The sequence below is a fragment of the Somniosus microcephalus genome, chromosome 22, assembly GCF_052327205.1.
Source record: "Somniosus microcephalus isolate GS21.2 chromosome 22, FLI_Smic_1.0, whole genome shotgun sequence".
Lineage (NCBI taxonomy): Eukaryota > Metazoa > Chordata > Chondrichthyes > Squaliformes > Somniosidae > Somniosus > Somniosus microcephalus.
Window position 1 is genome coordinate 44,319,804 of NC_141008.1, and position 14,678 is coordinate 44,334,481.

A 14,678-nucleotide genomic window follows, 5' to 3' on the forward strand; every position below is an offset into this window, starting at 1 on the left:
GTGGGAGTGGTATATAGACCTCCAAACAGTAATGCGGAGGTTGGGGATGGCATTAAAAGGGAAATTGGAGAAGCGTGCAATAAGGGCACAGCAGTTATCATGGGTGACTTTAATCTACATGTAGATTGGGCTAACCAAATTTGTAACAATACTGTGGAGGAGGAATTCCTGGAGTGTTTACGGGATGGTTTCCTGGACCAATATGTCGAGGAACCAACTAGAGATCAGGCCATCTTAGACTGGGTATTATGTAACGAGAAAGGATTAATTAGCAATCTTGTTGTATGAGGCCCCTTGGGTCGGAGCGATCATAATATGATCGAATTCTTCATTAAAATGGAGAATGAAGTAGTTGACTCGGAGACTAGGGTCCTGAATTTAAATAAAGGAAATTACGATGGTCGGAGGCGCGAGTTGGGTAGGATTGATTGGGGAATGTCACTCAAAGGGTTGACGGTGGATAGGCAATGGCAAACATTCAAAGACCGCATGGATGAACTACAGAATTTGTTCATCCCAGTTTGGCATAAAAATAAAACAAAAAAGGTGACTCAACCGTGGCTAACAAGGGAAATTAGGGATAGCATAAGATGCAGGGAGAGGACATATAAATTGGCCAGAAAAAGCAGTAAACCTGAGGATTGGGAACAGTTTAGGATTCAACAAAGGAGGACAAAGGGATTAATTAAGAAAGGGAAAATAGAATATGAGAGTAAGCTTTCAGGGAACATAAAAACTGAATGTAAAAGCTTTTATAGATGTGTGAAGAGAAAAAGATTGGTGAAGTCAAGCGTAGGTCCCTTGTAGTCAGAATCAGGGGAATTAATAATGGGGAACAAAGAAATGGCAGACCAATTAAATACATATTTTGGTTCTGTCTTCACAAAGGAGGACACAAATAACCTCCCAGAGATGTCGGGGAACATAGGGTCTGATGAAAGGGAGGAACTGAAAGAAATCAGTATTTGTAGGGAAATGGTGTTAGGGAAATTGATGGGATTGAAGGCCGATAAATCCCCAGGGCCTGATAATCTACATCCTAGGGTACTTAAGGAAGTGGCCCTAGAAATAGTAGATGCATTGCTGGTCATCTTCCAACATTCGATGGAATCTGGAACAGTACCCATGGATTGGAGGGTAGCTAATGTTACCCCACTATTGGAAAAAAAGGTGGTAGAGAGAAAATGGGGAATTAAGCCTGACATCGGTAGTGGGGAAAATGCCAGAATCCATTATAAAAGATGTAATAGCAGAGCACTTGGAAAACAGTGACAGGATCGGACAAAGTCAACATGGATTTACAAAAGGTAAATTGTGCTTGACTAATCTACTGGAATTTTTTGAGGATGTAACTGGTAAAATAGATAAGGGAGAACCAGTGGATATGGTGTATTTGGACTTTCAGAAGGCTTTCGATAAGATCCCGCATAAGAGATTAGCGTGTAAAGTTAAGGCACATGGGATTGGGGGCAAGGTATTGACTTGGATAGAGAACTGGTTGGCAGACAGGAAGCAGAGAGTTGGAATAAGTGGCTCTTTTTCCGAGTGGCGGGCAGTGACTAGTGGGGTACCGCAGGGATCGGTCCTTGGACCCCAGCTATTCACAATATATATTAATGATCTAGACAAGGGAACTAGATGTAATATCTCCAAATTTGCAGACGACACAAAGCTGGGTGGGCGTGTATGCTGTGAGGAGGATGCCGAGAAACTACAGGATGATTTGGACTGGTTGGGTGATTGGGCAGAAGCATGGCAGATGCAATATAACGTGGATAAATGTGAGGTTATCCACTTTGGTGGCAAAAACAGGAAGACAGATTATTATCTGAATGGCAATAGATTGGGAGAAGGGGAAGTGCAACGAGACCTGGGTGTCCTTGTGCACCAGTCGCTGAAGGTAAGCATGCAGGTGCAGCAGACGGTTAAGAAGGCAAATGGTATGTTGGCCTTCGTAGCGAGAGGGTTTGAGTACAGGAACAAGGATGTCTTGCTGCAGTTGTACAGGGCCTTGATGAGACCACATCTTGAGTGTTGTGTGCAGTTTTGGTTGCCTTATCTGAGGAAGGATGTTCTTGCCATGGAAGGAGTTCAGCGAAGATTCACCAGGCTGATACCTGGGATGGCAGGAATGACGTATGAGGAGAGATTGGGTCGATTGGGCTTGTACTCGCTGGAGTTTAGAAGAATGAGAGGGGATCTCATTGAAACTTATAAAATTCTGACAGGACTGGACAGACGAGATGCAGGAAGGATGTTCCCGATGGTCGGGGAGTCCAGAACCAGGGGTCAGAGTCTAAGGATAAGGGGTAAGCCATTTAGGACAAATGAGGAGGAATTTCTTCACCCAGAGAGTGGTGAACCTGTGGAATTCTCTACCACAGAAGGCAGTAGAGGCCAATTCATTAAATATATTCAAGAAAGAGTTAGATATATTTCTTAAGGCTAAAGGGATCAAGGGGTATGGGGAGAAAGCAGGGACCGGGTACTGAATTTGGATGATCAGCCATGATCGCATTGAATGGCGGAGCAGGCTCGAGGGGCCGAATGGCCTACTCCTGCTCCTATCTTCTATGTTTCTAAGTTCTTTATATCCTTCTATCTTAAATTTAACATTGCCTTCAGCCCTAGCCACCAATTTCATCCCCCTCCCTGGCCACTGTCTGAGGCTGAACCAGATTGTTCGCATCCTCGGAGTCCTATTTGACCCTCAGCAGAGCTTCCGAACCCATATCCTCTCCATCACCAAGATCGCCTACTTCGCCCATCTCCACCCTGCCTCAGCCCATCTGCTGCTGAAACCACCACCCATGCCTTTGTTACCTCCAGACTCGACTATTGCAACGCTCTGCTGGCCGGCCTCCCATCTTCCAGCTCCGTAACCTTGAACTCATCGAAAGCTCTGCTGCCTGTATCCTAACTCGCACCAAGTCCCGTTCACCCATCATCCCCTGCTCGCTGCTGCCTGTGTCCTAACTCGCACCAAGTCCCGTTCACCCATCATCCCCTGCTCGCTGCTGCCCGTGTCCTAACTCGCACCAAGTCCCGTTCACCCATCATCCGCTGCTCGCTGCTGCCTGTATCCTAACTCGCAGCAAGTCCCGTTCACCCATCACCCCCTGCTCGCTGCTGCCCGTGTCCTAACTCGCACCAAGTCCCGTTCACCCATCATCCCCTGCTCGCTGCTGCCTGTATCCTAACTCGCACCAAGTCCCGTTCACCCATCACCCCCTGCTCGCTGCTGCCCGTGTCCTAACTCGCACCAAGTCCCGTTCACCCATCATCCCCTGCTCGCTGCTGCCTGTCTCCTAACTCTCACCAAGTCCCGTTCACCCATCACCCCCTGCTCGCTGCTGCCTGTATCCTAACTCGCACCAAGTCCCGTTCACCCATCATCCCCTGCTCGCTGCTGCCTGTCTCCTAACTCTCACCAAGTCCCGTTCACCCATCATCCCCTGCTCGCTGACCTACTTTGGCTCCCAGTCTGGCAACACCTGAAATTTAAAATTCTTATCCTTGTGTTCATACCCCTCCGTGGCCTCGCCCCATCCTATCTCTGTAACCTCCTTCAGCCTTGCACCCCTCCGATATCTCTGCGTTTCTCCAATTCCCTTTGCCCCACCATTAGTAGCTGTTCCTTCCGCTGTCTGGGCCATAAGCTCTGGAATTCCCTCCCTAAACCTCTCCGCCTCTCTCTTCTCCTTTAAGATGCTCCTTAAAACCTACCTCTTTGATCAAGCTTTTGGTCACCTGTCTTGATGTCTCCTTATTGTGGCTCGGTGTCAAATTTTGTTTGATAACGCTCCTGTGAAGCGCCTTGGGACATTTTACTATGTTAAAGGTGATATATAAATGCAAGTTGTTTTATTTTCTTTCACTAACTTAACTAGGTGAGATTTAGATTAATTTAAATGTAATGCTTGTATAGGAAAATTGCAATCTCCATGACGTGACATGGCGGGGGGCGGGGGAACCCAAAAGAATCATTTGTGTAATTTGATTGGTTTAGTCATCAATTGCAACATGCTTTCAGTGTTGTAGTCAACCAGGTGGCATTAGGTTGAATGTTGATGTGTTTCCATAACAACCAGCGCATGTATTTAGCACTTGCTGTTCAGTGGCTCGCAGTGATGTAGCATGGGACTGATCTGTGCCTTTCCCTCATTTCTGAACTGCCTGTTGTTCTCAGACTCATGACATCAATGTGCATAGCAGATGCTAGGTGAATGGCAGAAGAACCAAAAGCGACATGAGGAAAAACTTTTTTACGGATCTGTAATGCACTACCTGAAAGGGTGGTGGAGGCAGATTCAATCGTGGCTTTCAAAAGGGAGTTGGATAAGTACCTGAAGGAAAAAAAAAATTGCTGGGCAACGGGGAAAGGGCGGGGAGTGGGACTAGCTGAAGTGCTCTTGCAGAGAGCTGGCACGGGCTTGACGGGCCGAATGGCTTCATCCTGTGCTGTAACCATTCTATGAAGGCAGTGAGCCAAATAGGGCACCATCCATGAGCACTGTTCCTTTAGGTCAGTGTTGTCCAATAGAAATCACTGACTAGCTACAAGCATGGCTGCGGCCACCCCATTATAGCCAAATTCATTAACTATAGTAGTACCAGCTCTGCCCCCGTTCTCCGACCAGTCTAGCCCCGCCCTCGCTCTCTGACCAGTCTAGCCCCGCCCCCGCTCTCCGTCCAGCCCCGCCCCTGCCTTTTGCCAAAGTGCCCTGCTGCAGCTGCTCATTATTGGGTGGTCTTGCTTTCTTGTGCTGGCTTGGAGTATGTATTTGCGATTGGTTGGGCTCCCCTCTCCATCCCATGTTGCTGGTGTTTCCACGGTGCTGAAGTCTGGCGTTTACACCTATGTTACACACCATTTCAGCAGATAACCAATAAGTTTTAATCAAGGAAGTAAACCACACAAAGCAATCACAAAACTCTTTCGCTCTGCTTTTCATTTTACCAACAAATAGAGGAAAAGGTTAAAGTGCGGCACTGTGGCGTTGGGTCGACCTGGGAGTGTCGCACTGTGTGGCATTGGGTCTAGCTGGGAGTGCAGCACTGTGTGGCGTTGGGTCTAGCTGGGAGTGCAGCACTGTGTGGCGTTGGGTCTAGCTGGGAGTGTCGCACTGTGTGGCGTTGGGTCTAGCTGGAAGTGCAGCACTGTGTGGCGTTGGGTCTAGCTGGGAGTGCAGCACTGTGTGGCGTTGGGTCTAGCTAGGAGTGACGCACTGTGTGGCGTTGGGTCTAGCTGGGAGTGCAGCACTGTGGCGTTGGGTCTAGCTGGGAGTGCAGCACTGTGTGGCGTTGGGTCTAGCTGGGAGTGTCGCACTGTGTGGCGTTGGGTCTAGCTGGAAGTGCAGCACTGTGTGGCGTTGGGTCTAGCTGGGAGTGCAGCACTGTGTGGCGTTGGGTCTAGCTGGGAGTGCGGCACTGTGTGGCGTTGGGTCGAGCTGGGAGTGCAGCACTGTGTGGTGTTGGGCCTAGCTGGGAGTGTCGCTCTGTGTGGCGTTGGGTCTGGCTGGGAGTGTCGCACTGTGTGGTGTTGGGTCTGGCTGGGAGTGTCTCACTGTGTGGCGTTGGGTCTGGCTGGGAGTGTCGCACTGTGTGGCGTTGGGTCGAGCTGGGCGGGTCGCTCTGTGGCGTTGGGTCTAGCTGGGAGGGTCGCACTGTGTGGTGTTGGGTCTAGCTGGGAGTGCGGCACTCTGGCGTTGGGTCGAACTGGGAGTGCGGCACTGTGTGGCGTTGGGTCTAGCTGGGAGTGTCGCACTGTGGCGTTGGGTCGCTCTGTGTGGCATTGGGTCGAGCTGGGAGGGTCGCACTGTGGTGTTGGGTCTGGCTTGGAGTGTCGCTCTGGCGTTGGGTCTAGCTGGGAGGGTCGCACTGTGGTGTTGGGTCCAGCTGGGAGTGTGGCATTGGGTCGAGCTGGGAGTGCGGCACTGTGGCGTTGGGTCTAGCTGGGAGTGCGGCACTGTGTGGTGTTGGGTCTTGCTGGGAGGGTCGCTCTGTGTGGTGTTGGGTCTGGCTTGGAGTGTCTCACTGTGTGGCGTTGGGTCTGGCTGGGAGTGTCTCACTGTGTGGCGTTGGGTCTGGCTGGGAGTGTCTCACTGTGTGGCGTTGGGTCTGGCTGGGAGTGCAGCACTGTGTTGCATCTCCAAACTGACTCCATGCTCTCTGCAAGCATCAACTTGGACTCTTGTCTTCTCCGTTCTCTGTTTATGACCAAGACACATCTCTCCCAATCGTTGCCGTGTATATATAACCCAGATTCCCTCTGTGTCCATTCATGTGCACATTTTGGCTGCTGCTCTGTACCTGAGCCCATTACCTCTATCTCCCCTTTTTTTTCTCTCGGCCCCTTCTCTCCCCTATCAATTCAATTCAATTCAATTCAATTCAAATCGCTTTATTGGCATGACAAGTTACATCTTATGTTGCCAAAGCATCGGAAAACATTCATGTTTGTTCACAAAAATACAGATCTATCCATACAGTGTATAAACAGATATATCCCTGAGTGTATAAATATACTTTCATATAATTTATCCTTACCTTCCTGCCACCTAGTCATGCCACTTAGGATTCCTCGCCACTCATGTACTTTGTCCCCCAATCCCTACCCCAATACCATCATTACTGCTCTGCTTTCCTACTCTCCTGCTGCCATTCCAGGCTTGAATTCCCCTTGAATAAGCCCAGAGCTACCCTCTGTTACCCTTGCATTCTCCAAAGGGTCCAATGAGGCACCAGATGCTGCCACCTTATGAACAACAATCGCAACTGCCTCATTCTCTTTCACTGACCTTTCCGTCCAGCATGCCTGCTGGGGCTAACCTCATCAATCTTCTTTTCGTCTGCTCACCCCGCCCACCACTGCCCCTTGGACTCTGCCTGCGCATCAACAATCACTCCCTTTTCTGCATTTCCCTCCAGGATGTCTGTTCACTCGTGAACAAGGCCCGTCATCCACTACCTTTATTGTGGATGATTGCATTGAAATCCTGGTTTTGACTGAAACTCGGCTTATGGGCCTCCTACGGAACCCTCCTGGCCTGGTTATTTTTGAACTGTATTTGGCCCTGGTGCGACCACATTTGGAGTACTTTGTGCAGTTTTAGTCTCCCTGTTTTAAAAGGATGTTCAGTTTTTGAGGGGGGCAGAGAAGGGCTATGCAGTTAATCCCAGATTTTAAGAGATTAACGTATGAGGAAAGATTGACTCATCAGTGATTTCAATCTCCATTCCAGATCCATTTTCCCTCTCTCTGAATTCACTGCATCTACATCACCTTCCCATTCCAACGACTACCAACTTTCTCCTGAAACCCCTCTCCCCTCCCCCTGCACTCTCAACTCCAACAACAAGTGCAAGGAGCTCATGGATTTCTTTGTCATTAGAACAGAGATCATCAGCTACGACTGTTGGTCTGCCTCTTTCCTTGACTGCCCAACGTAACCTGTCCCTGACATAGCCCTGAACCCCTATCTCCCTTTTTCCCCTCCCTTTGAAAACTGTCAACACCGCGCCCTTCCTCCTAAAACCCGCCTTTCTTCATGAAACTCACCCTCATCTCTTTGTCACTCAAGTTTCCCCCACATCACCGAAACGATCCCATGAAAGTCATGAACAGCATTCTGTGATTGTGATTTATCCCTCCTCAACCTCACTGCACCCTTTGACACAGTTGACCATACCATCGTCCTTCAACGCCTCCTCTTGTCTAGCTTGGTGGGACTAACTTCACTTCCCACTGTTACCTATCTAATTGTAGCCAGAGCATCTCCAGCAATGGCTTGTCTTCCCACCCGTGCAGAGTTCCAGAGAATCTACCTTTGGCCCACTCCTCTTCCTCATCTACATGCTGCCCCTTGGCGACATCATTTACAGACATGGGGTCACCTTCCATATGTACACGTTCGATATCGGGCTCTACCTCACCCTTCCCTCGCGTGACTCCTCTGCCTCTGTGCTGTCCGACTGTTTGCCTGACCTCCTGTCTTGGATTAGCTAGTTTCCTGCAGCTAAACATTAGGAAGACTGAAGCCATTGTCTTTGTCCCCTCATCCCGTCCCCCACCCCCCGCCACAAACTCTGTATCGATGTCACTCATTCCATCACCCTCCCAGGACACTGTCAGGCTGAACCAGACTTTTCGCAACCTTGGTGTCCTATTCGATCCCGAGCTGCGTTTCCGACCCATATCCTCTCCACCGCAAAGACTCCCTATTTCCAATTCAGTAGCATTGCGCACCTCTGCCCCTACCTCAGCCTATCTGCCACTGAAACCCTCATCCATGCCGTCGTCACCTCCAGACTCGGCTATTCCAACGTTCTCCTGGCAAGTTCATCATCCTCCACCTGCTGCAGACTCCAGCTCATCCTAATCTCCGCTGTCGCCCCTGTCCTTACTAACCTGCAATGGCTCCTGGGTCACCAATGCCTACAATTTAAAATTCTCATTCTTGAGTTTAAAATCTCTTTATGGCCTTTCTCCTCCCTATCTCCAGCCTTACAACCTCCCCTAAACACTCTGATCCTTTTGACTCTAGCCCCTTGTGCATCCGCCCTCTCTTTGCCCCACTCTTGGCAGCTGAGTCTTCAGCCACCGAGACCACATGCTCTGGCCTTTCTTCCCCAACCCCTCTGTCTCCACCTCCCTCTCCTCCTTTAAAACCCACTTTAAGAACCACCTCTGCCCAAACTTTTGGTCACCCCTCCTAAAGTCGCCTCCTTTGGCTTGGTGTCCATGGTTTGATTACGATCCTGTGAAGCACTTTGGGATGTTCTTCTGTTAACGGAGTTCTATAAATACTAGTTGTTGTTCAGTAGGTGCGTCTAGCTGGCAGTGTTGCTTATTCTGTATTAGGTCTGGGGGGACTACAGCACTCTACCATGTCAGAACTGAGCATGCTCCACTGCGCCATGTTAATTGCCCAGCTGATGAGCACTAGTTTTATAGAGTCATAGAGTTATACAGCACAGAAAGAGGCCCATCGTGTCCGCGCTGGCCATCAAGCCCTGTCTATTCTAATCCCATTTTCCAGCACTTGGTCCGTAGCCTTGTATGCTATGGTGTTTCAAGTGCTCATCTAAATGCTTCTTGAATGTTGTGAGGGTTCCTGCCTCTACCACCCTTTCAGGCAGTGAGTTCCAGATTCCAACCACCCTCTGGGTGAAAAGGTTTTTCCTCAAATCCCCTCTAAACCTCCTGCCCCTTACCTTGAAACTATGCCCCCTGGTTATTGACCCCACTACTGAGGGGAAAAGTTTTATTCTATCTACCCTATCTGTGCCCCTCATAATTTTGTACACCTCAATCAGGTTCCCCCTCAGCCTTCTCTGCTCTAAGGAAAACAACCCCAGCCTGTCCAGTCTCTCTTCATAGCTGAAGCGCTCCAGCCCAGGTAATATCCTGGTGAATCTCCTCTGCACCCTCTCCAATGCAATCACATCCTTCCTATAGTGTGGCGACCAGAACTGCACACAGTATTCCAGCTGTGGCTTAACTAGCGTTTTGTACAGCTCCATCATAACCTCCCTGCTCTTATATTCTATGCCTCGGTTAATGAAGGCAAGTATCACATATACCTTTTTAACCACCTTATCTACCTGTCCTGCTGCCTTCAGGGATCTATGTACATGCACACCAAGGTCCCTCTGATCTTCTGTCCTTCCTAGGGTCCTACCATTCATTGTGTATTCCCTTGCCTTGTTAGTCCTCCCAAAATGCATCACCTCACACTTTTCAGGGTTAAATTCCATTTGCCACTGTTCTGCCCATCTAACCATCCCATCTATATCATCCTGAAGCCTGAGGCTTCCCTCCTCGCTATTTACCACTCCACCAATTTTTGTGTCATCTGCAAACTTACTGATCATACCTCCTACATTCATATCTAAATCATTAATGTACACTACAAACAGCAAAGGACCCAGCACCGATCCCTGCGGTACACCACTGGACACAGGCTTCCAGTCACAAAAACAACCATCGACCATCACCCTCTGCCTCCTGCCACTAAGCCAATTTTGGATCCAATGTGCCAAATTGCCCTGGGTCCCATGGGCTCTTACCTTCTTGACCAGTCTCCCATGTGGGACTTCGTCAAAAGCCTTACTGAAGTCCATGTAGACTACATCAACTGCACTACGCTCATCCACACACCTAGTCACCCCCTTGAAAAATTCAATCAAATTGGTCAGACATGATCTCCCCCAGACAAAGCCATGCTGACTATCCCTGATTAATCTCTGCCTCTCCAAGTGGAGACTCATTTTGTCCCTCAGAATTTTTTCCAATAATTTCCCTATCACTGATGTTAGGCTCACTGGCCTGTAATTCCCTGGTTTATCCATACTACCCTTCTTGAACAATGGTACTACGTTAGCTGTTCTTCAGTCCTCTGGCACCTCCCCCGTGGACAGAGAGGTTCTGAAAATTTGTGTCAGAGCCCCTGCAATCTTCTCCCTTGCCTCACACAGCAGCCTGGATACACCTCGTCAGGGCCTGGGGATTTATCCACTTTTAAGCCCGCTAAAACCACTAGCACCTCCTCCCTCTCAATACTAATTTGTTCAAGTATATCACAATCCCCCTGCCTGATTTCTATGCCTACATCGTCCTTCTCCATAGTGAACACAGATGCAAAATATTCATTTGAAACCTCACCTACATCTTCCGGCTCTACACGCAGATTGCCACTTTGGTCCCTAATGGGCTCTACTCTTTCCCTGGTTATCCTCTTGCCCTTATTATACTTATAATAAAACACCTTGGGATTTTCCTTTATTTTGCCTGCCAGTGTTTTTTCATGCCCCCTCTTCGCTCTCCTAATTTCTTTTTTAAGTACCCCCCTGCACTTTCTATACTCCTCTAGGGCTTCCACTGTTTTTAGTCCTTTGTATCTGCCAAAAGCCTCCCTTTTTTTCCTAATCCATTCTTGTATACCCCTTGACATCCAGGGTTCCCTGGGCTTGTTGGTCCCACCCTTGACCTTTACGGGAACATGTTGGCGTTGTACTCTCTCTATTTCCTTTCTGAAAGACTCCCACTGCTCTGATGTGGATTTTCCTACAAGTCGCTGATCCCAGTCCACTTTGGCCAGATCCTGCCTTATATTAAAATCGGCCGTCCCCCAATTTAGAACCTTTATTTCCGGTCCATCTTTGTCCTTTTCCATGACTACCTTAAATCTCACCGAATTATGGTCACTGTCACCAAAATGCTCCTTCTGACACTTCTACCACTTGCCCGGCTACATTCCCTAGAATTAGGTCCAGTATCGCCCCCTCTCTTGTAGGACTTTCTACATGCTGGCTCAAAAAGCTCTCCTGGATGCACTTTAAGAATTCTGCACCCTCTAAGCCTTTCACACTTTGACTATCCCAGTTAATATTGGAGAAGTTGAAATCCCCTACTATTATTACCCTATTATTTCTACACTTCTCTGAGATTCCTGCAGGATTTTTTTTTTAAACGAAAGTGTAACATGCTGAAATTTTTAAGGAATTGTGAAGTCTGCTTTCCGTCCTTTAGAAACTACAGTAGTGTGAGGAAGAGGGTCCCTGGGATTCTGGGATATTATCAATATTTTTGGAATCTTATTCCACGATTCTTTGTTTTTCTATAAAAATTTGATTGTGAATTCTAAGTAGGACTAAATGCAAACTATAAAAGCTATACATAAATGAAATTGTTGTGTTTACCAAATGAAGATCGATAAACCCAATTCCCCAAATGATCCAGTTTTAAACTCTCCCACCCGCACAGTGCATGGTCACAAACAGTGTGTTTCAAATGGGATTTGTTTTGATGTGAATGAAATGGCTGACGAAGCAGAGTTGGGAATATCTATTGTGAATTAAGAGGGGAACCCAAACAGACCCGTAGAAGGGCTCTGGCGAATAGGAATAGCAGCTGAGTCATGGGAATTGGCTGTCTGCCTGCCGAGGAGAGCTATTGGGTTGTACATAAATGCATCACAGCATCGGGGAAAATCCAATCATTATTTTAAATGGTGTTCAGTGAGGGAGCAGCACAGCAAGAGGAGGGTGAGAGTAAAGATTCTATATTATCGTTAAATGGAAGTTCATTGTATACTTTACACTGTCCGAGGGTGGAGGGGTAGAGGCGGAGGGCAGTGGAATCTCCCGGCAACCCTTTCTGCTGGTCAGCTGTGAACATTTCACTGATTACTTCTGATTGTATGTGTTTTCTATTTGGGGCAGAAGTGTGCTGTTTCCATGTTTATTTAAAGGAGTGTTCAATTTCCCCCCCTATTTTGTTTAATTGAGTGCAATGCCTCATTTACTTTTGAAATGTCATTTGTAATGTCTTATTACTGTGGTAGTTTTATAAACTTAGGTTTAATAGTTGCACCAGTTTATTTTCAGAACTGCTGGTTGTGCCCTTCTCTTCCGATGTGTTAACAAGAGTCATGAATGCAGTTGGCTCACAATTGCATCTGTCCTTGCCATACGGTTCCTGGGAAGCTGTGTCAGATTGCAGGAGCATGCAGTTACAATGCCCTCGCCCGTGTTGAAGCGACCGAATAGGGAGAGCTTCGCATTTAATGCACATTTGTTAAAAAGATTTTTTTTTCTGCGGTATTAATGAATCTAACACGAATGGATTCTGGTCCTTGATGCATTTGGTCAGAAATTTGCTTGCTTTTCAAATGATCACTTTAAAATCTGTTTGAAATAACTCTCTTTGTTATGCACCCAGTTACACTCCCCATTTAAATGCACTGTGCTGTGTGTTGCAAAGTCAGATTTTTACTGCTTCATTAAAATGGGGGGAGGTGGGAGGGGGCTGAAACTGCAAACACAACTTGTGTGTAATATGAGAGGAGCGTGTCTTGTGTGTTGGTGGGGGAGCAGCCTCCATGGTGATCTGGCTTGCTTCTCAAATCCAGGCAACTGCATGAATATTATTACCTGAATATGTAGACAGGGACCCAGATAGACTTTGCGAGGGGCCAGTCGTTGACTGAAAGCTCCCCCTATTCCGCTTCTCTTGCTCTATAATTAATTGTATCTGTGCCTTTGGACCCTTGGCAGGGGTGCTACCTGCTAACACAGATGCTGTTCAAGAAGATAAGAGAGAGAAAAATTAGTTTTCTGGAAAACACCTGTTTGAGGTGACCAGAAGAATCGATACGAGGCCGTGCCTTTGATAAACAGTATTTCCACAGGTTCAGTGACTGCACGTCAAACAAAAACACAGCTTCAGGTTAATTTATGAATTACTAACAAAATACTGCTGGTGGGAGCATAGAATCTGGTGTGGAAAACATCTGTAACTGGCTGTTTAACTTGCAGCACCAGAATAGAGTCTAACCATTCAGTGTGCGTGCTATATATGATAAATGTATTTGCTGGTAATCAGAGCAAGAAATGTATTATAGGTGAAAGATGGTTCCTTCTGATGGTAAAAAGATCTTTGGCAGAAGGAGAGTTAAATGGTGACAGGCAAGTGTTGACGGAGCCAGTGTCGGCAGTGACGCAGCAGCTATCTGATTTTTATTCTTGCATTTTTTTCTCAGGTGGTTTCCTAGAAACATGATCACGTGGTGGCTCGATTCTCAGGCAGCATTCGAATGACTGACTGTCCAAAAATGTCAAGTTCAGGTTACCCACCAGGTCAAGGCCCGTTTGGTGCGGAACCAAACCGGTACCCAGCTCATGCCATTCAATATACCTTCTCCAATAGCAGGCACCAGCAGGTAGGTTAACAAACATTCTGTCGATCCTGTGTGGGATGTGCTGTGACCTTGCCTGTTTTCAGTTTCTGATTGTTTAGCTGTTCCCATACTGAACGGTGATGAAATACGATGCAGACACGTTCCTGACTCTCTGTTGCTCTGGTGGTGCAGCTGTGTGATGCACTAACACTGAGAGCGGTATTTGATAAAATAACATAACATGAATGATGTGGCAGTCAGCAATAAGAATATTTAGAAAATCTGGTGGTGGTTTAGAAACTTAAAAACTAGAGTTCGCAATGACAAATATCTCTACATACAGAAGGTACTTGGTCGTTGAGGGTTGTGTCACCCAGTCACTGAGCTCCTGGTGCTTGTTTAACTGCCTTCAGTGGTGAGGAATTTTTCAGAATTTGTGCCTAAATTGGCATATGTTTTTTCCCTTTTCTGCCCCTCAGGAGACTGTGTTACTGGGGGTTAGAGGGGAATAGGAGTGACAGATGGTGTGTAAATTACACCATGCCGGGGCTGGGCAGGCTTGATGGACCAGCTGGTCTTTTCCTGTCCTTTTTCATATGTTCACATGCAAAACATGCAGTGAGTATTATATAAGGAGTGGGAATGATCCGTCTATCCCCTGGGGTATGGAGACTGTGATGTACTTGCTACGTGGCGTGGATTGCCCTGGTCAATGGGATTCCTGAGGTCTATACGTAATTCATCAAATGCAATTAGATTCAATGGCTGATCTACACCTCAACTCCATTTTCCTGCTTTTGCTCCATATCCCTGCCTTTGCTTCATACCCCTTGATACCCTTACCTAATAAAAATTTATCTTGAAAGCTCCAATTGGCCCCCACCATCCAGTCTTTTGGGGGAGGGTTCCAAATTTCTACTACCCTCTGTGTGGAAGAAGTGCTTCCTGATTTCACTCCTGAATGGCCTAGTTCTAATTTTAAGATTGTGCCCCTTT

At 47.4% G+C, this 14,678-nt stretch overlaps 2 protein-coding genes across 12 annotated transcripts in view; one reads left to right on the plus strand and one right to left on the minus strand.

Annotated features, from left to right (window-relative positions):
• Positions 1-8,044, minus strand: part of pigl (phosphatidylinositol glycan anchor biosynthesis, class L) — a 131,839-nt gene extending 123,795 nt beyond the window's left edge. Inside the window, exon 1 of the mRNA XM_085965104.1 lies at positions 7,755-8,044. Within this exon, the coding sequence (XP_085821230.1) occupies positions 7,755-8,044 (290 nt within the window). The remainder of the gene's footprint in view (positions 1-7,754) is intronic.
• Positions 1-14,678, plus strand: part of ncor1 (nuclear receptor corepressor 1) — a 372,353-nt gene that overhangs the window by 58,394 nt on the left and 299,281 nt on the right. For 10 of the 11 annotated variants that reach the window (XM_085964552.1, XM_085964550.1, XM_085964555.1 and 7 more), the window contains exon 2: positions 13,545-13,724. In XM_085964552.1, coding sequence (XP_085820678.1) covers positions 13,599-13,724 — 126 coding nt within the window. In that variant the 5' untranslated portion in view covers positions 13,545-13,598. Of the gene's footprint in view, positions 1-11,958; positions 12,049-13,544; positions 13,725-14,678 lie in introns of those variants that run through there. The other variant, XM_085964551.1, reaches the window with a different exon arrangement.